Consider the following 25,567-nt stretch of genomic DNA (forward strand, 5'->3'; position numbering starts at 1 on the left):
GATTTTGAAGGTCATAGATACCCTCATTATGCTCAGAATTTTTGTGGAAACTGTGGTCGAAACAATCATACAACTTCAGAATGCTATGCTTATAATCCTGAGCACCGTTTCAACCAACGTTCACACGCACCACGCACTCAAAATTTTCATCAGACATTTCATTCTAATCGAGGACGTTTTAATACACGCAATCATTCACCACATCCTCGAAGAAGCAATAGAGGCAGATCAGTAAGATTTGAGAACAACAACACATCTCATTCCGGTAATTTAAACTAATTAGGGGAACGAACGAAAGTGCTTCCACTTCCGCGGCTAGAGTCCGTTCCCCCAACATGAATACCACTTCAACTTCTACAGAGCCGCAACAAGATACATGTATTACACAAGTTAAAACGATAAACACACAGATTCTGGATTCACAAGAAAATGACTTCTACCTTCCTGTTGCTGATGTGAAATTTGCTGGTTGCCAAACAACCAGTTTGATTGATTCTGGCGCCTCAGTCTCATTACTTCAGTATTCTGTTTTTCAGAAAATCAGAAATGACGCACGGATAAAAAAAGCTAACACTGATGTCAGAGTTAAATCTATTTCAGGAGAGCCACTAGATATTTTGGGGTCATTCAAAATCCCTCTCACTTTGGGAAATAAATGCATTATTCATTCATTTTTTATAGTCAGAAATGATTTGGCTACACAATACCAAGCAATAATTGGCTATGACCTTTTGAAGGCCCACAAATTCACACTCAACCTCGATAATGATATATTAGAAGCTGGTAATACAAAAATTAAAATACGAGACGCCAATTCTCCAACTTGTAACACATTAGCCACAGAGTACGCCCGACTAGCAACGAAAATCACACTTTTGCCACACGAATCCAGGGTAGTGTATTTGAAAACTGACATTTTGGCTAGTGAAGGGGATGATATAATGTTGGCACCTACACTACAAAACGATGCTATAGAAGTACATAGAGCTGTGTGCTCCATCTCTAAAGATAAAACGATCCCCATTATGCTTTCGAACTTGACCGCTCGAAAAGTGGCTCTAAACAAAAACACTCGTGTAGGTACAATCACGAATGACGTAGAAATCAGAGACATGGAGGAAATCAAACAGTTACGCAGGCAGGAATTGTCGGAAAATGATTTTGAGCTGAGCCACTTAGACCTTCCAACTCGTTCGAAGCTATTGAAATTACTTTTTGAATTTGGTGATATATTTAGTAAACGCTTATACACCATAGGTTGTACAGATAAAATCACTCCTATTTTACAAGTAAATTCATCAAAACTACCATCTACTCGCCCCTACAATGTTCCCTACGCTTTGAGAGACGAATTAAAATGTCAGTTAAATGAATTAGAGCAAGCAAATTTGATTGAAAAATCAGACAGTCACATAAGCTTCCCTTTGATCATGATAAAGAAGAAAAACCCTTCAGGAGACCCGAAGCAACAGAAATGGCGATTGGTAGTAGACTATAGAAAATTGAACGCTCACTTAAAATATCCAAGATATCCTCTACCAATCATTCATCACTTACTGGAAATGCTACGGGGATCTAATCTTTTTTGCTCCCTTGATCTATCATCATCTTTTTGGCAGATTCCTTTGAAACCCGAGGATCGTGACATGACAACATTTAGCTCTCCATTTGGTTCGTTCCGTTACAAAACTATGCCTCAAGGCTTGAATGCTAGTCCGGAAACATTTTCCAATCTTTCAGATCAACTTTTAGCTCCTCTTTCGGATTTGAAAATTGCCAACTATATTGATGATTTTTGCTTGGGTGCCGACAATGTCTCACAAATGCTCTACAAATTGAGAAAACTATTCGAGAGGTTCCGCTATTTTGGTTTGACACTTAATCCAGCTAAAGGTTCATTTCTTGTTCCTCAGATCGAATTCCTAGGGCATACTTTGAACAGTTCAGGCATTCGCCCCATTGAGACAAACATTAGAAAGATACAAGACTTTCCAGTTCCCAACACCGTACGGAAAATTCGCCGTTTTATTGGGCTGGTTGGGTATTACAGGCGTTTCATACAAAATTTTTCAGATATTACGGCACCTATTACTAACCTCACTAGAAAGAGTAGAAAATTTCATTGGACTCAAGAGGCCCAGAATGCTTTTGACATTCTAAAACAAAAACTTTCGCAACCTCCAATTTTGATTCATCCGGATTTCAACAAGGAATTTATCCTTTCTACTGACAGCAGTGACGTTGCATTAGGTGCAATGATTGGGCAGAGAATAGACAATTCTAATGTCATACATCCAATTGCATATTTTTCCAAGAAGTTAAATCCCACACAAATTCGATACACTATTATGGAAAAAGAATTAATGGCCATTGTGGAATCTGTAAAAGCATTCAAGTACTATTTGTATGGTAGGCATTTCACTATTAGGTGTGATAATGCTGCTTTGACCAAATTATCGAAATGGGATTCACCAGGAAGCAGAGTCACTCGATGGTTTGCATTTCTCTCAGAATTTAATTATGATTTTGAATTAATCAAATCTTCGGAAAACCAAGTCGCCGATATTTTTTCACGCGACTTTCATGTGAATACAGTACAGATCACTTTACCCTCCATAGAGGAGATAAAGTTGGCTCAGCGCGAAGATCCTAAATTGTCAACCATAATCTCTACATTAGAAGACGATAACACTCAACACTCAAAGCTCAGGATTAAGTATGCCCTATCGAATGGTCTTCTTATGCACAAAGGGATTATCACTCGCTCAGGGGGTCAGAAGATCATACTACAAATAGTTATACCTAACAAGTTCAAGCCACACATTCTTGCAGCCAACCACTTGACACACTTTGGACACTTAAAAACATACCACGCCATTAAAGAGAAGTATTTCTGGGATAATTTATACACAGATACAAAACATTACGTAGAATCTTGCACACATTGCACATCTTTCCGATCTCCTCGTAGAGTACCACCTGTTCCATTGCAACGTCATTTTATTCCATCTCGACCAATGGAATATGTCTCTTGCGATTTTGTCGGAAGATTGCCTAACACCTCACGTGGAAACTGCTACATACTTACGTTCATTGATCATTTCACAAAATTTGTGAAACTGTACGCAGTTCCCGACCAAACATCAAAAACAACAGCAGAGAAATTCCTTGACTTTGCTTGCACTTTTGGATTTCCTGAGAAATTATTATCAGACAAAGGTTCAAATTTTGTGAGTGACCTTTTTAAAACACTTTGTAGTCGCCTAGGGGTAACGAAATTGCAAACAACGGCGATGTGCCCACAATCCAATGGTCAAAGTGAAAGGATAAATTCTAACTTGAAGAAGTCCCTCTCTATATTTGCACTAGGAACAACTGATTGGGATGCATACATTAATTACTATGAATTAATTTATAATTCAACTATTCATCAAGCAACACAGGAAAAGCCAGCATATTTACATCTTTCCTACGACCCTACACTTCCAACAGACATTCTTAATCAGACAACTCCACATACACGTGTCTCATATTCTGATTTTGTCACACAAAAAACAACACAACTGCAGTACACATTCAACAAAGTGCGTGAAAGTCTAATTACATCAGCAGAGAGGCAGGAAAATTACCAACGAAAATTCGCGAAAGATAGGAATTTTCACCCAGGTCAATTAGTATTCTTGCATCAACCCGACGCTGATAGACACGCTTCGCTTCCTAAGCGAAGAAATTTCGTCGGTCCCTACAGAATTCTCACAGTTCACAATCCTGTAAATTTTACAATAATTGATACAAGAAATCCAAAAGCAAAACCTATTAAAGTACATGCAAACAGGTTGATCCCATTCAAAGAAAGACGTCATGAATTGGATTATATGCACAGTACTATTAGGGAAAACAGAAATAGTAGAAATCCGGCAGACTCCATTGTACAACAAAGGCCACACGCTAGTTTCGATGAATTGTCTGACCTTCAATGGCTTCAATGTATTTCTCCTAGTGCCGCACCTTCGGTGGGGAACCCACCCAGCAGTAGCCCTGGGCACTATTCCGAGGAGCCTTCTCGAAACACAGATAACCCTGCCGTTGTAATGCCACAATCTTCTATTCAAGGATGTCAAGCCCAAAGGCCTTCCACAAGTACAGCAAGTGATGCACCCCCTGCTCTGGATAATATGTCCCGTAATTTATTGCCTCAGCGTTCCGTTGGTCATCGATACAATTTGCGCTCTAACCGGCCGGCACAAATTAACACTTTCACTTTTGGAACATATTAATCAAGTGTTGTGTATGTAAATACATAAATAATATGGGACTTGAAAATATAAATTTTTCTTTAAAATTTCTATAACGATTATTCGAAAATTAATTCATCGAATTTTATAATCGTATTCAGTGATAAGTTTTTTTTTTATTACTGGAATTCCGTCGTGGATACAAATATGCTGTTGATTGTTCAGTGAGAAGGGCCCCTCATTGGACGGTGAACGCTTATTTGTTTCCAATTTTCTTTTTTTTTCATGCAAAATTTTTCTTCAAACTCACTATCTCTCCTTCACAAATTAAATTTGAGGTAGACATTGAAGTGCACTGCAAGTTTGATCAAGTCCCACTTTATTAAAAAAAAAAAAAAAAAAATTCATATATGTACATATCTCTATTTCTGAAGAAGCAGAAGATGAAGCATTCAGCAACAATGACTGTCAAATTATGTTTATATTGAAAACTATATGTTTAATGGATGCATTTACATTGTTCATTTCTATGCGTAATCAATTTCGCACTATTATATTTGAGAAAAAATTGTTAAAACCTTGAAAACAAAGTAGAGTTATAATGGAATTATGAAAAAAAAGTTATTATGAAAGTGTGAGAAAAAAAATGAGACTATGAGAAAAAAAAAAAAGATGAAAGAAAAAAAAATGAAATTATAAAAGGAAAATTGAACGTATAGAAAAAAGATGAAAGTATAGAAAAAAGATGAAAGTATAGAAAAAAAAGGGATATGAAAGTATACAAAAAAGACAAAACAAAATAAGGATGAAAAAAAATGAAATTAAGAAAAAAAAAATGAAATTATGAAAGAAGAAAAAATGGAAGTGAAGGAAAAAAAAAAAAAAAATTTTTGTCAAAATGTTAAAAATGTGTATGAGGAACAAAAGTATTAATGTTGTACACTTACGCATGCAAGTACTTTCATGTAAATATCCCCATATAGCATATATGCAATTTTGTGTTAAGAATACAACATACTGCGTATTAGTGTAGTATAATTTGATGTTGGAATCTATAATCCCTCAGAGTTATAATATTTATATTGAGCATTTAAACAAGTTTAATTTGGGAATGATTATAAATGATCACACTGTGGTAAGATTTTTTCTTCCTCTGCCAAATGGTTTATATACTATGTTTCTATATCCCTTCAACGTTCATAATTCATAAGTGAAATGTGCCCGTACTCTCAGGACACCGCTCACAAATTTCAATTATCTCTGATTAGAGGAGACAGTTATCAACTGTTTCAAACTTTCCCTTCGAACGATGCAAATTCCTTTTCAGCAGACAACGACATCGATCACTCAGACTCGTTGATGCGATGGTTCACCGAGTAATGTGGCAGTGATATCTTCAAGCAAAGAAATTTGCTAACTTCACTAATGTGTTCAAAACTTCACATTGAACTGCCGTTTCCAGACACCATACACTGAAATTGTTTACGTGCAATTTCTCTTGGATACGCCTACGGAACGAGATGCTTCGTCGGTGTCGCACTTTGGTTGTCCTCAGTCGTCTGTGTAACAAATAGTGTTCGGGACTGACTGCACGTCTGAACACGAACGAACGGTCGAATATTTCGTTTAATAATTTTCGCTTCGACAGTACTCCAGCGTCGTCCTCTATTCAGTGACTGACATGTGAAAAGAACAAACACATTCGACGCTCTATACACATTCGCTGCAAAGTGCAACCCACGCTGAACATCATGAGGACTGATTCCTGACATTGGGTCTAGTGCGGATTGAGCCACGACAAGCCAATTTGTTTCCTGTACAGCTGGATTTTGAAAATATACACTTTCGAACTAATAACTCTCGAGGCACTGAACAAGTACGTTGAAGTTCAGAGTAATGAATGTGCTGTAACTTATCTAGTATCAATGCGCAGCATTTTCAGGGAAACATGTTCTGCGACACTTAATGTTACATTTATTTCAGTGATAAATGCAACAGTGATTTTCTTGTTGCTGTGTCTAAACGTATTATTGATATATTTTTGTGACGTTATACGAAGAAATTATACGTATCTTCACCATTCCGAAAAAAAAAAAAATACTTCCGATAAATCATCGAAAGAGATGATAGGTAATCTACGTTATGAATTCATGAAATTTTTAAAAGCTTCTGTGTATTTCATGCTCAGTGATTTTTGCAAAGCTCTTTTGTATATTTTTTTATTTCTGCTTATATTATCTTTCTACAATTCATTTACGACATTACCGAAGCACATGTATATATCTACAACACATAATGTATATTCACTTCTAATTTTTATATTACATATATATTTTTCTTTTCTTTTCGCATATGTATAAGTATATCTAGGTACGAGTATTCTTTTCAATGCATTCCTACATTGCTTACCATTGTGTCAAGTGATGTACATTTGTACATACCAGGTTTTCATCCATGTTTTGAAGAGCAAAAATTATTTTATTGCCAGTATTGTAATCTCCCGACTTATATTTTCTTTTTCTTTTTTTTTCGTTTTTTTTTTCTTTTTCCGCAAGATGGATGTGCATTGCTATGGCGTCAATAGCCATCGCTATCAGATGAAGCGGGAGAGGTCCAATTTCCAGCCCAATATAATATAATAATAAGAGAAAAGGGAAAAAGGGGACTTGAGCCATTTAAATTGTAAAAAACATGCTCTTTCGCCTCCATCAACACTCCTTAATTTTATGGCCACTTACTTAAAGGGCCCCTTCAAAGTTTGCGTAATAGCCGCTCCGTATTCTTCTTTTCTCTCTCTCTCTTCCCTACATACTGAAGCCTCTTGACCTTTGTAATTGCCACCTGCAGGCGATTGACTTTATTTCATCTATTGTACGCATCCCTTCTTGGGAATATGTGCTTTCTGACTTTCTTGCTTCCTCTCTACTTTTCTTTTCCTTCTTTTTTGTACAACTTCCCCCTCCCCCCCCCCACAGAAAACGTCTTCCTCCCATATGCTTCGAAAGATCGTAGGGGGTGAACCTTGACCAATGATGTCAATTTTAATACTATTTGTACCTACGTAATCCTCATCACCCAATGGAAGGATCTTTCTTTGAAGCCGGACTACCAATTAGAAATAGGGGGTTGGTACCCCTCAAAACTTTACTTTTTGGAATCTTTGAAAAATTAGAGCAGATTGATTAGTGCAAGCTAAAAATCAAGTTGGAAAAAAAAATGTAGAAAGAGCAGAATTTTTTTTAAACACATTTTTCAACTGTAGCATCAGGAGCGGCGATCATCCGTGATGAAAGGGATGGAGGAAAAGGTAGGAAAGAAATTCTTACCACAATTCTAGTAAATTATAGACGTTTAGTTAAAACATAAATTAGGAGGAATTAACAGGGGGCAGAGATAGTGAAATTAGGTATAAAAAGTGATTAAAAGAGAGATATTCCAACATCAAATTAAAATTATTATAATTGAACATACAGTATTTTGTTTATGTATTATGCAGAATTTGATATCGTGTAAAATGGATTTTTCTAATTGACTTTTATTTTGTGTAAATATAACTCGTTCTTTTCATATGATCATTTGATTAAATATTAATGCTAATGAAATTTAATTGATTCTTTCTTTCATGAGTCATCATTTTATTCTAAATGTATATTGGACCACTAGGAGCCTGGGTTAATCTAGATAATTATATATATATTCTTCCAGTGGTTCGATATAACACAACGAGGGAGACCAGCGTGCTCGAAAATGCGGGCTTTCCGGCATGCCAGGAAATTTGTCACGTACTTAGGGGGGAAAAATCTTAAATATCTTCATTCCAAAAATTCATTGAATTAGCTGAATGCATAATGGGATCTTTGTTAAACCTCGCTTTTCCCGGCATGCCGGGAACCGTCCAGATCCTACCATTAAAAAAGATGGGTTTTCCTTCGAGTTTCACGGCATGCCGGTTAATGCGAGGAATACGGTATTAATCCTTCATCAAATTCATGCGCTATACTCATAGTAATAATTATGATTTACATAAAAAACAAAATACGATTAAAATTATTGTCATTGAAAAGAATCATAAAATCGTTTTATGGATGTCTTGAAATTTTTTTTTTTAGTCCCCGACTCCGGCAATAAATGTTTCAAGCGACATCTATTGGGGATGTGGATCCATAAAGGGATGTTTTGGATTACCGAGCGACTGTATCCAGAAAAGATCCTGCGAGATGGTCTTGTCTTACCGTAATATCAGTACGGAAAGTACCGTTGATTTCGAACTTGTTGGATCCCTTGGTGCCAAGACGGAAGGATGGTTCGCTGTGGGACTCTCCAGAGATGATAAGATGGTACGTTTTTTAATCATAGAAATATTTGAGACGGAAGACAGTTAAAAATATCAAATATTTACTGGCTGTCCCAAATTATTTGCACAGCAGATATCTCTCTGCGCAATCGTTGACTTAATTAGAAACCTACAGGTGAATATAATCAGAGTTCCCGTGTACTCTGAGTAGTTTTTCCCAAAAACTGCTTATCCGAACACAGCCAAATTTTTAGGATATCTTAATGAGACCATGTGGGGGGGGGGGAATTTATGAAATTAAAAAAAAAAAAAATCGTTTAATTTTCGACCACCAGGTGAAAAAGTGTCGCTTTTTTAAATTAAATTTTCCTTTTTCATACGGACCATATAGCGTATATACCAAGTTTCAATGGAATATGTTCTCCAGAACGGGTGCTACATTGGTCGGAGTAATGTCAGTTGACTGATGGGTGCTATACATTGGTCTTCTAGTCCATGGGTGCTACAGTGTCAGTATATACTGAAACTACTCAGATCTATGTAGCATCCGTTCTGGAGGACGTATTCCAATGAAACATTGTACATACGCTATAGGGTCCATGGGGGAAAAAGGAAAATTCAATAAAATAGCGCCACTTTTCACCTGGTGGTCAAAAATTGAATTTTTTTTTTTTTTAATGCATAAATCTCTTCCACGGTCTCATTAAGGTATCCTAAAAATTAGGCTGTGTTCGGATAAGCAGTTTTTGGGGAAAAACTACTCAGAGAACAACACGGGAATTATAATTATAATCATCCAGTACTTTCGATTACAAAGAGTTTTCAAATGACTTGTAATTACTTAAAATCTCAAAGTTTTCATGAAGGGGTTGTATACATCACGAAATCAACTTCTACATACAGTCCAATATACTTGTGCGAAAACTTCCTGTCATTGAAATAATGTAGATCTCGCTCTGAAAAAAAAGCCATATTTTTAAATGCAATATTTATTTATATTAAATATATACATAAAACCACTGTGTTTTTTGGCAACTTATCACTGTATTAGCAACGCATCACTGCAGCTCAAAAGTTACACGAATAGAATAAATCAAAATATTTTATTATTTTTTCCACAATAAATAACGATTACATTTTTTGACAATTATTTTCACAATTGCAGAATTTTTACCACTTTGAATAAATTAACATTTCACAATTTGTGAACCATGTCCCAAATCACTGGTGATGAACTCCGAAGCCAAATACAGTATCTCAGTTAATATTGAAATTTTTTGTAAATGATTCCTCAAAGTCCCATTTGCATTACACTAATTGAAAGTTTTATCACACAGGGTCTAGATAAAAAGTTAATATATATATATATATATATATATATATATATATTGATTGTGTAACAATAAAAAAAAAATAAATAAAAATAAATAAGTAAATATATATATATATATATATATATATATATATATATATTTATGTGGTACAGGTCACTTAAGTGGTCTGAGAATCTGTTTTGGGTCACTTAAGCGGTCTAGAAATGTGCTATGGGTCACCTAAATAATCTGGCTATGTGCTGCTTAGTGGATTTTTACAAAATCACGTTTGAGGTTACGGGCCACATATGGCCCGCGTGACATGTGTTGAGCATGTATGCCTTAGCAAATTCAAGACATTTCCAGTAATCGCATGTGATTTGAAAACTTTTTGCAATTGAGAGCATGTTTCTAAAATCAACGGTTGCAGAGATATCGATTGTGCAAACGATTTAGGACAGCCTGTACAACTGTATAAGTATAAAATATCAAATCTATTTCGTATCACGATACTGTATGTTCTTATATAATAACTTCGAACTTCAGGGAGACGACAGCGTTACCGAGTGTGTGTTTTACCAGGAGAAAGTCGAGACACATGAAAGCTGGAATTATGTGACACAACACAGTAAAGGGAACATGAGACTTCAAGGAGTAAGTGCCTCATTTATCACATTAATCAATAATATAGTATATTTACATCATTAATCAATTGCTTCGAGAAGGGGACACCACTATCGATCGGTAAGGGATTGCGGTGTAGCAGGGAGGCTTTCTCTAATAGGGTTGGGAATAAATGGAATAGCTTACCTCCGGGGGTCGTGAATTCTAACACAACTCACACGTTTAAAAAGGAATACGATAAACATATTGGGATAAATCGAGAAGTTATCCATTCTTAGATAAGACTGAAATAATTTTTTATGGACAGTATATTTATATTTTATCATAATTATTTGTTTTTTATTGCTCTTATTGGGTTTCTGTATTTTCGATATAGTTTAGATATACAGTATATTCGATAGCTACATTTTTATGAGCATTTTTTTTTTCAGCCACCTCGTCGGGCATTTTGTCTGTTGTGGCTTTTGTATTTGTATTTATTTGCATTTAATTGTATTGAACTGCGTTTCTTAACCTTTTCCGTCCTCCTTCGGTCTTAATCAACGCCCCACCCCCATCCAGGAGAAAGAACCTTTCTACTTATTGAATTGATTTATTTAGTAAATTCATAGTGGGCGATTATACTAGAGCAGAGGTCTTCAACCTTTCAGACATTGCGGCCAAATTGTGAAATGTTCAATGGAAACCACGGCCCACCAAGTTATATCGAGAAATTCCCAGGCTTTTACTGGTTGTTCTTCTCAAGTTTTGTAAAAGTTCTTTTATCAGTTTTTTATAGTGTAATCGTGGCCTTAGAAAAGTGGATTTTTTTTCATTGGGATCAAGAGAGACAGGGCAGACAGGAGAGACAACTTTCTAATTGGTTTTTGGGCACAGGGTGTCCGTATAAAAAGTTAATTTTTTAAAGTAACTATGCAACCCCCTTACAATATGAATGACGTATCTGAGTTCTAGTCTACTATATATATACACACACCCGTTACTTGGATAATTTTTCTAATTTGAAGTATGCCTCTAAGATCAATTGTTCCCCAGTAAAATGCCATGAGCCCTGTTACCTATGCACCCTCGACTTCGAATACCCGGGCTAGAGTTCAGTGAATCCTCTTGTTCTGGTTTTATGCAGAGTCATCTCAAAGTCATGGACTCTTGAGCAAAGTCATGTTCTGAGGGTTTAGTATTTAGCTGGAAGTAACATCTTATACATATTCACATACACGTACTTTCGAAAATCATATAAATTTTACTATGTAGGTTGCCCTATGGGCAGGAGGTCCCCAGGTCACGCCCGGATCGACCCCATAAATTGAGATCATCCTGGCTCTATGGGCGATTTCTTCTGTTCTGATAGCAATCAAGCTTTTTTTTCCACAGAATTTCACTTAACTCCCTAAAGCGGCATAGCAGAAATCACTAAACCCTGTATATATAGTATGCCATATATTTTTTAATTAAGTAGATATTCTTCCGATTTTCAGCAGGTGCAAAATAAGGGGTTGTAGGAAAAAGTGTTCCATTGAGAAATCAATTTTACAAAATATCTGGGATCGTCAATATTAAAATATGGTGCTTTTAAGGAGGCGAGATAACTCGCCAATGCCACTTAAAGGGTTAAAAGTTTTATTTCTTCACGTCCAAATTTTTTTGTTTCTCAGCTCTCTGTGGTCCCCTTAACCACCTATAACGCTTGATTTTTACCCATTGCCCCCTTCAGACTATCCCAGGACCACAAGGAAGCAATACCATCTCAGCTCGGGAAACACTGTAACAGTAGACGCTCACTTTGTTTAGAGGCTCAACCGACTAATTTATGAAAATCATCGAAAACAAAAATTCAAATTTTAAGGAAACTAATCATTTTACAAATTTTCTCCCACAGCATCCAAACATAACGACATTATCACTAGACTACGCGGACGGAATAGTCAGTTGCCGATGGTTAAGACCGACAAGAACAGTAGCGAATTGGATAACATTTGACGTGGAGGAACAGAATTTCTATCTGTTATTGGCGAAAGGGGAACTCGATGAAAATGGAAGTGAGTTAGCACAAATTTTACCATATATAGTCCATTCTTATTAGGTATGATTCATCAAATGCATCCTCATGTGCCACTTAAAAAAATTGAAAATTACTCGAATAATTAGTTTAATTTTTATTAAACTATTTAATTTAATTTTTTAAATTAAGTAATTTATTACTTTTTAAACTAAAATAATTTATTACTTTTTAAACTAAAATAATTTATTACTTTTTAAACTAAAATAATTTATTACTTTTTAAACTAAAATAATTTATCATTTTTGTCCACGTAAATAGAGAAGAAGTTTCATCATGGTAATACTGCGGTATCTTCAAGTAAAGTCGATCTATTTATTGCAACTCTCATCAAAGGCAAGCCGACGACACTTGTCAAATTACATGGTATGTACAGTAGCCTATTCATACAATATACATGTGTGTTATTCATTAATTCTATAATTACTGAAAAAATTATGTCATGATTATCTATCCTTTTCTCTAAAGGTCTTTGCACACTGCGTTAGAGACGTTGTGAATTCTGGTTCGTGGAAGTTCTGCCGACGTGGGAATTTCCACGCTGTGAATTCTGATTCGTTTAAATTCACAACGTCTCTGATGTGACGCGGAACCAGAGTAGTGTGTAGCGGCTTGGGACAGAATATGAATGATGCTACTATTACTTTTTGACCGTACATGCACCTCGTACACAATCCTCTGCAAAATTTCTAACAAATTGGTGCATATAGGAACGTGTTGTGCATGTCGGAATGTATAGCCCTAATACACTCATGTTGTCAGCGTTGAGCTTGTTTTGTGTGTTCTTGCCGGTGCTGCCATCTGTCTCCCATATTTTGCAGTGAAGTTGGCCATTGTTTGAATTTTCATGTTATGTAAGCATTATGTTGAAGGTCTGTCCAGAGACTTTTTCAAATGGAGGAACCGGCTCGCATTCGCTCCTTAAAGTTAAAAAACTGCAGCAAACCACCTTCAGACGACCACCACTGTACCGCCAACGGGGGTCGAACCAGGGGCGTAGCCAGAAATTTCGTTCGTGGGGGGACCACTTCATTTTGGGGGGGGACCAAAGTGACAGAACAATGGATTTGGCCATCTTTTTCTCTTTTTTCGGTCATTTTCTCACATTTCGGGGGGGGGGGACCAGACCCCCAAGTCCCTCCCCCTCGCTACGCCCTTGGTTCGAACCTGGTATGAATAATACTCGCAGATAAAAAAAAGTATTGATTTCCAAACAACACACATAAGAGGCCTATAAATCACAGTACGAGTAAGGATACTGCAATTATTATGTGCTGCTCCTGAATGATATGTATTAAATATTTTTCCAGGTTCCTTGATGACCATCGCATGGATATTTTTTGTGAGTTTGGCGATTCTTTTAGCTCGTCATTATAAAGAAGTCTGGCCGAAATGGGATTTCCTCGGTACCAAAATTTGGTTTACGGTAAGTGTAATTGATTTATCTCATGGCTTACGTATTATTTTTTGAAAATCGGTGCCACAAACATTTATTTTCTCGACATTAATTATGCATGATTACAATAGATAAATATATTTTTTGAACAGATTCATAGGAGCTTCATGATATTGGCGATAGGTTGCGCTATCGCTGGATTCGCGATAATTTTCATCGACGTCCGTGGATGGAGTTTGGTAAATACGTAAATCTCATCTATAAACTTATATAGTAGTTGGCAATGACGTATAAAAGAACTATAGTAGGCTTAACTAATTCGAATTGATCAATTACGTAATTATAAATAATTCTTCCATTTCAGGTTGGGGCAAATCCTCATCCAATATTAGGAGTCATTGCAACAGCTTTGATGTTTTTTCAGGTACTTGTTCAAATGATTATGAGTAAATTAGAGTAAAGAGAGACATTAAGTTAATTATATTTCTTCCTATTAATTCTAGGAATATTATAGGCCTATACGTTAATCAATAATGTTAATACGTTACAATAACAATGCAATAAATCCGTTTATTAAACATAGTAACCAGTTATTATGCGTAATCACTGAGCATTTTGGTGAGTTTCATAAATTTCCCTAAATTTATCACACTTTTACCGACGATTATGCATAATACCCAAGCGTCGCGTCATTGGTAAACATGATAAATCGTACCATATGATATACTGTACATGATAATTCATACATGTATTGTATCATTGAATGTATGAATGAATTATGTTACACACACACGCGCGCGGGCCTAGACTGTTAATTTGATGCTCAGAGTATTGCAGTGAAAGAGAGCGCGCTCTGAAAACATAATATCATTTGTTTTCAATGCATTTCGTATCAGCTGAATCTTTTATTTTAAGTGAAAGGGTTTCGAATCATTTCAGAAAGAGAGGTACATCTTGAGAAATATTCCGTTGGACATGAGTTAATCGGACTCAAGTGAGAGCAATTCTGAGGATAATTGGCGTCGAAATTAGCTCACGACGCGGCTGTTTTATATTAGCACGCGCATCGTTATCAACAAAAATGTTCATTAGTCGAGTTCGCAGTCGTTAGCCGAAAAATTCATAAGCATAGGCGTTCGTTAGCCGATGCATCACTGTACTTAAAATATTTTTTTGAATATGAAAATCCATTTATTATGTGATTGAGAATGAAAACTGTTTGTTTTCTATTCCATTGAAAAAATATAAATTTCTTTCCAATTCAGCCATTTATCGCCATTTTACGTCCGCCGCCAAATTCACCCAAAAGACCAATTTTTAGGTGGATTCATGGATTAATTGGCAACGGAGCACAATTATTAGCATGTAAGTATATTAAGAATTCCAATTAGAGATTAATGAACTGCATTCATTGCTATTAAAATTATAATAATTTTATTTAATATGAAATTATCAGAAACTTTTATTATTTAAAATTATATAATTATTCAAATGCTCTAAAAATTAAGGAATCAACGTTTTTTTTAAATCAAAAGGTACCAATTCAGTTTTGAAAAAAAAAAAATCATCTGTACTATTTTACTGTACAGATGATATACAGGGTTATTCCATAATTCTCCTTGCCGCATTTTAATGGCGAACCGTTGATCGTAGAGGAATACTTCCAGTTAAAAACAGTATCAAAATAACATGCCATAAAAATTTGCGCACCCAGAAGAAGTCGTCAAAATGAAACGAAATTTTACACATGTAAGTACTACGTTGATATAAGTAAGTGATTAGAAAATCCAAGAAAAAGGATCATTTATTGCAGAAAAAAGTACAGATGAACAGAAGTTTTAGTACTCTGTTGGACCCCCTCTAGCGCGAATGCACGATGCGATACGAGCGGGCATTGAGGCATACAAGTTCCGTATGATGTCCTGAGACATATCGTTCCACAGTTGCTGTAAATGCGCCTCTAGTTCGACCAACCTCGTAGGGAGTCCAACTTGCCGTCCCAAATGATCCCAGATATGCTCGATTGGTGACAAATCTGGGGATAGAGCAGGCCAGGGAAGGGTGGTAATGTGGCGGAGGCAGTCTTGTGACATCCTTGCCGTGTGTGGCCTAGCATTGTCTTGTTGAAAAATGGCTCCTGAGAGCCCTGCCGTGAGTGGCAACACATGTGGCTGAAGGATGTTATGGATGTACCGCTGGGCTGTCATTGTGCCATGGATCAATATTAGGGGTGACCGTGTATCGTAAGCAATGGCACCCCATACCATGACACCAGCTGTGGGAGCGGTGTGTCTCTGTAAAGCGAAGGCAGGATTGAAGCGTTCACCACGGGGCCTCCACACACGAACACGATTGTCATCACTGCTCAAGTTGAATCTCGATTCGTCGCTGAAGACGACCTGGTTCCATTCCGTTGCAGTCCAATCCCGTCGTGCTCGACACCACTCCAAACGGAGGCGTTGGTGGGTGGGTGTCATTGGCAGCACACGTAATGGGCGCCGCGATACCAGATGTCCTTCAGCCAGGAGAATTGCGATAGTTCGGGAAGACACAGGGGCCCTTAGTGAAGCTGCTGCCTGTGTCTGGATAGCGGCCAATGAGGCAGTTGGCTCTACGCGTACGTTTCAGATGATGTGACGGTCTTCTCAACGATTGGTCTGTCGAGGGCGTCCTGAACCTGGTCGCCGTGTAAATGACGTCTCTTCTGTCCACTGGTCCCAACACCTCCACACAATAAAATCAGAACGGCCTAGTTGACGAGCTACTCGCCGAGCTGACCACCCAGCTTCCATCATCCCGATGATTCTTCCCCTATCGAACTCTGACAACTGCTCATATGGTCTTCGACGGCGGCGTAACGGCATGTCTACCTCAGCATTTCCTTTGCAAACGATTAAATACACTCCAGCAAGCTCTGCTTACCTGTTTTATACTCGAAGGAGAACGAAGTTCAACGCCCTCTAGTGGCATTACGCAATGCGCAATCACGCTGCATTTCTAATCATTTGCATATCTGCCCGACATGTACCTTCAGGCCAACTTTCGTTTTGATCCCACAATTATTTCTCGGTGCGCAAATTTTTATGGCAATGAGTGTATATAAAATTGATTTTCTGTCTGTCTGTGTGTGAGTATGTATGTTCTCTATACAAATCTACAATTTTAGATGGATCGTCGCCAAATTTTGCATATATACCAAATGGGACCCGACTTGAACGATAGGCTACTTTAAAATTTCGTCAGACCAGGGCAAATGCCCAAAATGGGCAAAAAACTGTCGGGCAACAATGGTTTTTTGGGCCTCAACAATCACTTTCCGAACGTTTACTTTGGTTACCGCGGTTCCCTAGCAATGCGTTTCAGACGTGTTTATGCCTTTACAATGGTTTGTCACTTCTCTAATCCTGTTACGATATGTGTAATAGTTTATGCCTTTATAATGGTTTGCCACTTTTTCAATCTTCCCAGTAATGAGACTTTTTGAATAGGTGCTATAATCACTATCAGCATCACTTTGAGGGTCAGGCAAAGGATGATCCCCCATAGAAATCAGTGTTAAAATTGTCGATTTTACTGTAGAAATGCGGAAATTTGATGGGGTTTTCCGCCCCATCAATAATTTTAAAAATTTTATTGAATTCTCGATTTTTTAAATATTGAGTTCGCTTAGAGATACACGAAGTCCAGGAGATTAAATAGGAAGTAATTAGCCCCGGACCTACTTTTGAGTTGGATATTCATGCAATAACATTGATTTCAACTTTTTATTCATATCTTCTCAAGCATGAAAATTAATGTCTCCGTATTGTGTCTTTTCATATTCAACTGCATAAATTCACATATAGTTTAGGTTGTTTTAAAATTAATTATGGGCCCATAAAGTACATCGAAGAAATTCCACAGCTTTAATTAAGCATTTTTGGGAGCTGAAATAGGCAGATGGATAACTTGAAGTTCAAAAGGTGAGGGGGGGGGGATCGAAATACTTAGCGCCCTTAAAAAAGGAAAGCAAATATTTTTATTTCTACGTTTCTTTAAATCTAGATTTGTTTATTTTATGAGTCACGCAGGAAGTCCCCATATTGGTTAACGTGGACACAATTTGTATGTCAGGCCCGTCATTTAGGGGGGCGTTGCCCCCCCCCCCCCACTGGCTTTTGAAAATACACTAAAAATGGTGTATATATATATATACACACAAATATATATATATACATTGAGTACTTGTGCTTTGCCTCCCCCCCCCCCCAGGAAAAAGTTGAAATGACGGCCCTGTGTTGTATGTCCCTCAAAGAAAGAGGGAGATATCACGTGATCCAAAAAGCCTCATGGAAGAAAACCCGGGCAGCGCCGGGTATTATAGCTAGTGCTATTATATTATTGCAAAGGGTTATTATTGTTAAAATATAAATATTGACTTTTTATACGGACACACTGTCTGAAAAAGTCGTTGCCCTGTCTCTCCTGAGACGAACAAGAAAACTTCCACGTTTCTAAGTGCAATATTCGCTGTGATATTTTTCAATTCAAAAAACGGAGAAAAGTTGAAAAAGAACAGCATAAACTAACAGAAAATGATATTCCCCGTTTATGCTGTTCTTTCCAAATTTTTCTTCAATTTTTAATTGGAGAAAATTTATATGCAATATTATATGAAAAATATAATATGCAATAATTTATATGCAAAATATAATATGCAATAATTTATATGCAAAATATAATATGCAAAATATAATATGCAATAATTTATATGCAATAATTTATATGCAAAATATAATATGCAATAATTTATATGCAATAATTTATATGCAATAATTTATATGCAATAATTTATATGCAATAATTTATATGCAATAATTTATATGCAATAATTTATATGCAATAATTTATATGCAATAATTTATATGCAAAAATTAATGCATTATTCGCCAAAAATATCTTGGCGAATATTGCACTTGGAAAGGTGGAATTTTCTTTGTTGGCTAGAGAAAAGACAGGACAACAACTTTCTAATTGGGTTTTTGAGGTGTCCGTATAAAAGTGAGTTTTTGTATTTTGATAACTAACTGTACAATCCTTTGCAACATGAATTACGTATTTGAGTTCTATCAAAGCCTCTTAGATGTAGTATCTAAGAGGCTTTGGTTCTACACGTTGTTTTGATACCGTTTCTGATTGGAAGTATACATCTGTGGTCAACGGTTCACCAATAAAATGTAGCAAGGGAATTATGGAGTCACCATATAGATATACAGTACGTAAGTTATATACATTATCTCTAAGTTCAGTACAAATATTTTCTAATTTCCAGGCGTGAACATGTTTTTTGCCGTTAGTCTCAGCAGATCAAACTTGCCAAGTGCTTTCTATTGGATTTTAGCCACTTTCATCGTTTTTCATTGCCTAACTCATCTTTTGATTCACCTTCATACATATCTAATGGGAAAAGAACGAGGTAAAATCAATGAATATTTAAATCATGTTTATTTTCATAAAAAATTATGACAAACAAGATGCTTGAAGAGGAGGGGAAATAATAATTATCGCGGAAATTGCCGACAGAGTGTGCTGTTAAAGTGTTGATTACCATTTTGTCCGAAAAAAAACAAAAAAAAACATAATTATGTGCGATTATAAACTATAATTTCACACTGACAAAAAACAGGAATACCAAATACAACTGGAATACAAAATTTATAAGCACCAGTTCTATGATTTGAATAATTTTTAAAATTTGTGTTTTTTATTAAATAACCATATTACGTGCAGTGCTGCGTCTAATAAGCACCAAGCCTGAATTGAAACAGATCACAAAAATCAATAATTATAATAAAATATAAATATACTGCTTATAAAAATTATGGTTATCTCATCTAAGAATGGATAGCTTCTCGATTTATCCCAATGTTTTTATCGTATTTCTTAAACTTGTCAATTGCGTTAGAAATCATGGCCCCAGAAGTAAGCTATTCCCTTTATTCACAACCCTGTTGGAGAAAAACTCCTTTAGTACATTAATATCTCAGCGAATTTTTTATGTCACGAAATGAATTTCTTTGAATAAAAATTTTTTCATTCGAAGAAAACATTTTTCGAGATTCTTAAAGTTTGCTTCTGCATAAAAAGAAGCAAATTCTACTGAATGATATTTTGTTTTTGATTAGGGGCAGTATAAAAATGTTAATGTTTTTATTTATTATTATTTTTTATTATATAATTATTTTTTATTCAAGAATCAACCGTAGAATTTTTATTTCTTTCGAACAGTCTTCGTGAACACTCTGTTTAATTGAATATGAACATATCCATGCGCTGTAATGATTCAGTATTTAAGAAACCAATATCTTGCTTATTTTTCAGAAAGGGAAGGGAGAAAAAAAGAAAAACCAGATCAGTTTCAGACTGGGGATGGATATTCTAAAGTTGAAGAAGGCCCTGTAAGTATGATAAATCCACAATCCATTATATGATCCATTCTACTGATGCATTCTTAAGGTAGTCATATGCACTGTTGACCATCCAAAATGCAACACCTTGAACGCTTTGCGCTATATGTTTGAAATTTTTACCAGGGAAAGAGTAAACAAGTGGATGAGTAAATGAGATCACAAAATAAAAAACAAACGTGCTTTATTTCATGTTTTACAGAGGGATCATTCCATACAAAATCGACCAAAAAACATCGGAAGTCAGTAATCTAACCGACTCAAATTTTCTACAAATTCGGTACACTTACAGGTGCTGTCGAGGCATGGAAATACCGTTTCTTGTCCACTTTGGGTATGTTCATACCTCGACAGCACCTGTACGTGTACAGAATTAGAAGAAAACCCAAGTCGGTCATGCAGCTGACTTCTGGTGTTTTTGTTCGATTTTCTTTTATGCAATGAGCCCTCTGTAAAACAAAATTAAGCACTCTTTCCATTTTGTGATCATTTACTTATCAATATGTTTATTTTCTCTGGAAAAAAGTTCAAACACATGGCGCAACGCGTTCAAGGTGTTGCATTTTTGATGGCCACAAGTGTATACGTATATAGCCTATAGCTAAGCCATAAACTACTTCATTTGAGTTCATTGAAGTGTTTTAGGTTCCTGGATTATATTATCATAACCAGATTTTACAGCTTCCATACATACCGATCAAGCGCTTGTTCATTTTGATGCAAAAATATTAAGGAATTTCATGCATGAATATACAATATTTACAAGATATACAGAAGACTGGATGTTGTGAAGATATTTATTATTTGAGATGTTAATTAACATCTCAAATAGTAAATATCTTCACAACATCCAGTCTTCTGTATATCTTGTATTAACAAGTGGAGAGCGACATTCTTGTCATATACAATATTTAGACATGGAAAAAAAATTCATGTAGAATATATAAGTTGATAAATTTTATTCTTGATGAACTAAATGATAAATTTTGAGAAAAAAAGAAGAAATTTTTGGAAATTATATATTCGGTGTGAATACGGCATGTAGACATTTCAACTGAAAAGCCCTTATACTGTATAGCCTAGCCTACTGCAAATTTTAAAACCACATGGATATCCAGAAACAGCAATCAAAAGAAAACTAATAACAATACCTTCTAATAATTTACGGATGGGTGGTGGTGATGGTCGGTTGTTTTGGTTGTTTGAAAATTGAGGTTTTGCTGTTTTATTTCTGCTTTGCTTTTCTTATAAACAAATAACTTGAGAAATTGCTAGTGCCAAGTATTTGCTCACTGTACTTCAAATTTTGAAATTTGTCTGTAAACCTCCTAATTATTTTTCTTTGTTTGCTTGCTTACTAATGGAATATTGTGCCTGTTTATTAATTTTAAATACAACAGAGCAGAGTTTCTCAATTTTTCCGAACCCAAGAACACATAAAATGTCTGAAACAATTTGACGGACCAATAAATTACAGCCGGAGAAGGGTGACCAGGGCCGTCTCAAGAGCATCATGGGCCCCCGGGCCAAGTTATTTTTCTGAAGCCCTACCTGGAAAATTCTCGAAAAATTCAACTACTTCTCGTTTTTCTGAAAGCCCCTCTTCTCCTGAGGCCCCCGGACCGTGCCTGGGTGGGCCCATGCGTTAAGACGGCACTGAGGGTTACCATATATTTAGGGATGACGCATGAGACTTTGCACTCGGGGGCGGCAGATAAGCTTGAGCCACCCCTGCATATGTTCTCCTTACTCAGGTCGTAATGTAGTGGTCCGTCAAAACGACCCTGGCAGGAGATTGACGGGACTTTGACCTAGGTGACTCTGAGATATACCTGATTTTTTTAGTAAGCCCAGTACACCATTGTTAACTAAACAAAATGTCCGTGACCACACATCCCGCTTTTAAATAATCGGTCCAGGATTATTTTATCGTTCTTAATTTTATCAGATAACTTGATCTAAATTACAGCTGTCATTGATGAGCCATCATTTATCTCGCACAGAGGAATATAACGATGCGATTTTTATTAAGAAATTATTTCAAGGTCGTTTCTGGCGCTTCAGAGCCGGCCAAATTTTTATTTTGCCTTTAATTGATCCAACAAGCACATTTGTCCCTTATGACCGAGCACATTCTTGTTTCCTGGTATAGTATTTACGGCCTGGGGGGTAGTATTACCCTGTCTGTTCCTTCAGGTTTTCTCAACATTCGTTGTCAGAGTATGGCTCAAAAGTCATATGATGTCATGTGAGTTTATGCTATATATTGGAAATTTAAATTTTTTTTCTATCTAACTGAAGCCCAAGCTGCCACCCAGGTGCACCGCATCCATTGCACCCTCGCTTAAACCACCCCCGACCATATGACTCGTATTCTACGGGCCGTTCCTGTACTTTCTTGGTAGTACTGGCCTTTGTAGACAATTGTACCGTTTTTTATTAAAACATTTACCAGCTTTTAATCGTCACTTAAATTGTGAATAAAGATATTTTTCATAATTTATAAGTTCTGTGTGTGTGTGCGTGCAGTATTATGATGATTCATCCATCATAATATAACTTATAAATTGTGATGATTATGGCTATAAATATTCATCTCACATATTTGTCATGTTTTAAAGTTTTTCCCGTGAACTATGTAATTGCAATTCACTGCGATTTCCAAGAATTTTTTTTTCTCGACACATTGGTGTATTTTCATCAGTTTAAAAAATAATTATTGATTTTTCCCATTTAAGGCAACTTTTTTTTTGCGATATATCGTATTTCGAGATATTTAAGAGCCCTTTTCCAGAATTTATCTTAATTGTTATCTTTTCTTCACCCTTGTGATGATGAACATTTTCCTTTCGTGAAATACATGCGTGTTCATTACGATTTGCAGTAGTTTTAGTTTTGTTGAAAATTCCAAGTTTGTGGCAATTTGGTGGCAATCAGTGATATTTTGTGTTTAGAAGAGAATTTCTCATTTTTTTTCTCGCGATTAAATATGATCACTTCAAATTATGGAGGCCAAATTTTTTTTTTTGAACCTGTAAGCATATTGCTTATATCAGTTTTGCATACGATTGAATAATTTTTCACTCAATTAAAATTAAATTATATCAAGTCTTCCTGCGGACCATAGGTTGAGAAACACTGTAATAGAGCTTCTTTATTAATTCAGTAGAGCTTAATGCAACAAAGCTTTTGATTAACTCTAACATTTCTTACCTCCACACAGGTCAACTGGTCGATATGCATTTTGTACTTTAAACACATTTTTCTATTTAATACTAGGGTAGCAGAACTAGCTCCGTTGACTTCGAAAAAGAAGAACCAGCAGTAAGTGACACTGGCGAGTTTAAGCTCCCACAAAAAAACCCCCATTATTAGGAAAAAAATCTCATAAATAAATCATCTGATCGCTCTTCACATAACACAAAATTTTAGATCATGTGTAAAATCTTCTATGTGAAGTTCTTAGACATTTTAGACAGAGAAATACTCTCAATAGACAGTACAGTGGAACTTCTAGATAACGGGCACTCATGGGACCAAAAATTTTGTGTGCTAACGGGGAGGTGCAATATACAGCGGAATCTCGTTTATACGACTTTCACATTTACACGACGTTTTGCTTTGGTCGCAATTGGTTTCTATATACTGTATTAAAATTTATATGTCACTGTGACAAAACCTGTGGTTACGCATAATCACCAATCGTTCGATAAGAAAAGTGATTAAATTTCACTACATTTATATTTTTACTGGCGATTATGCATAATTCTCCCAAATAAAAATGGAAAGTTTGATAAATATGGAAAAATTTATAACCATAAACCATTTAACTATTTTTACCCGTACATGATACATGCGCATTACACATATATATTTTGTAATAAAAATTAAATTAAAATAAGTGTGAAGAAGAGGTAAAATACATTCATAACAACAATATCAGTCTTGTAATGTTGGCTTTCTCCTCACGTATCAACAAACAAAACCATAATTTTCATTCGATTTCACCATCCTGGACTAGTCATGATCAGTTAATTATGTAAATAATTGACGATTTATCTTTACCAACTGTGTGAGTTGAGAATTAAGTATAATCTTAGTTGATTCTCGGTTTACGACCAAAAATTAATAAATTAGAAATTGGGAAAAAATTAGAAAAAATAAGTTGTCTGATTTTACTGTCCACTATCGAGAGTATCCACTAACGAGATGTGAAATACATTAAAGCCCTATTCCACGGGATTGGGGACCAGAAAAAGTGTCCTTTAACGGGGAGTGTCCGTTAAGGGAGGTTCCACTGAAATTTCAGGTGAAAGATCTTATGCATGATTATAAAATTATACGTAATTGTACTCGAAATACGACATTATGTACCCATAATGTATACTCGTAAAATTTATATGCGTATAGCTAAAATAATTTTTACCAGCTGATGATTTATTATTGTTTTACAGGGAAGCGCCTACAAGAAATTTGTGTTGGGCCTATACTCATTAGTCGTGACTGGACTGACTATGGCATTAGTGGTCATGATTTGTTTGAACTGATCAACATACACGCATGAATAGGAGAAAAAGAAAAATAAACATTCGAAAAACTTGATTCATCCTTTTTAAATGTTATTTTCGGAGTTTTTTTTATACATTTGTTGTTTGTGGTAATATTTTATTTTATTTTTTTAATTTGAATAAATGTTTATCTGCGCATGGTTTCTCTTATTTTGATGTCCATTCCCATACAAGAGAAAATAAATAAATACCGTATAGCAGTGGTTCCCAAACTGAGGGTTGCTATCCCCTGGGTGAAGGCGTAAATAAGCTAGAGGGGTTGCGAATTTTTTTTATAAGATTAAACTCTTCGAACAAACTTATTTTCTTCTTTTGAAACGTGAATAAATAACTGTATGTAAATTCAAAACACCTTAACTTAACTATGCTACTTATTTATCCATGAACACATTAACTAGTCAAAAGTAAAGCACCCAACTAATAAATTAGAAACTGCAAGGTGTGTGTGTGTGTGTGTGTGTGGGGGGGGGGGGAGAGGAAGACTCGAGCATTAAAAACCCTTGTAATTGAATAATAATCCCTGTTTCAAGTTTTTAAAAATTTTACAGGGCAGACAGCGCGGTAAAATTTTAATTATCAGGTTTGACGAAATCATGTAAAAAATATAGCTGCAGATTTCGATGCTAGAAGCA

General features: G+C 35.8%; 1 protein-coding gene across 6 annotated transcripts in view; it reads left to right on the plus strand.

Moving 5' to 3' along the window:
* The window catches only part of LOC149076004 (ferric reductase 1-like), a 49,382-nt gene extending 24,311 nt beyond the window's left edge, over positions 1–25,071 (plus strand). For 3 of the 6 annotated variants that reach the window (XM_089243533.1, XM_089243535.1, XM_089243534.1), the window contains 12 exons: positions 8,345–8,572; positions 10,389–10,496; positions 12,346–12,505; positions 12,787–12,891; positions 13,836–13,951; positions 14,074–14,160; positions 14,286–14,345; positions 15,187–15,286; positions 19,233–19,376; positions 20,282–20,358; positions 23,647–23,691; positions 24,822–25,071. In XM_089243533.1, coding sequence (XP_089099659.1) covers positions 8,345–8,572; positions 10,389–10,496; positions 12,346–12,505; positions 12,787–12,891; positions 13,836–13,951; positions 14,074–14,160; positions 14,286–14,345; positions 15,187–15,286; positions 19,233–19,376; positions 20,282–20,358; positions 23,647–23,691; positions 24,822–24,914 — 1,323 coding nt within the window. In that variant the 3' untranslated portion in view covers positions 24,915–25,071. The remainder of the gene's footprint in view (positions 1–8,344; positions 8,573–10,388; positions 10,497–12,345; positions 12,506–12,786; positions 12,892–13,835; positions 13,952–14,073; positions 14,161–14,285; positions 14,346–15,186; positions 15,287–19,232; positions 19,377–20,281; positions 20,359–23,646; positions 23,692–24,821) is intronic. The other 3 variants (XM_089243536.1, XM_089243538.1, XM_089243537.1) reach the window with 1 other exon arrangement.
* Positions 25,072–25,567: the final 496 nt, after the last annotated feature.

This window comes from Pholcus phalangioides, unplaced genomic scaffold (genome assembly GCF_987345545.1).
Source record: "Pholcus phalangioides strain wild (caught in Gottingen) unplaced genomic scaffold, Ppha-v1.0 ptg000015l_1, whole genome shotgun sequence".
In the NCBI taxonomy this organism is placed as follows: domain Eukaryota; kingdom Metazoa; phylum Arthropoda; class Arachnida; order Araneae; family Pholcidae; genus Pholcus; species Pholcus phalangioides.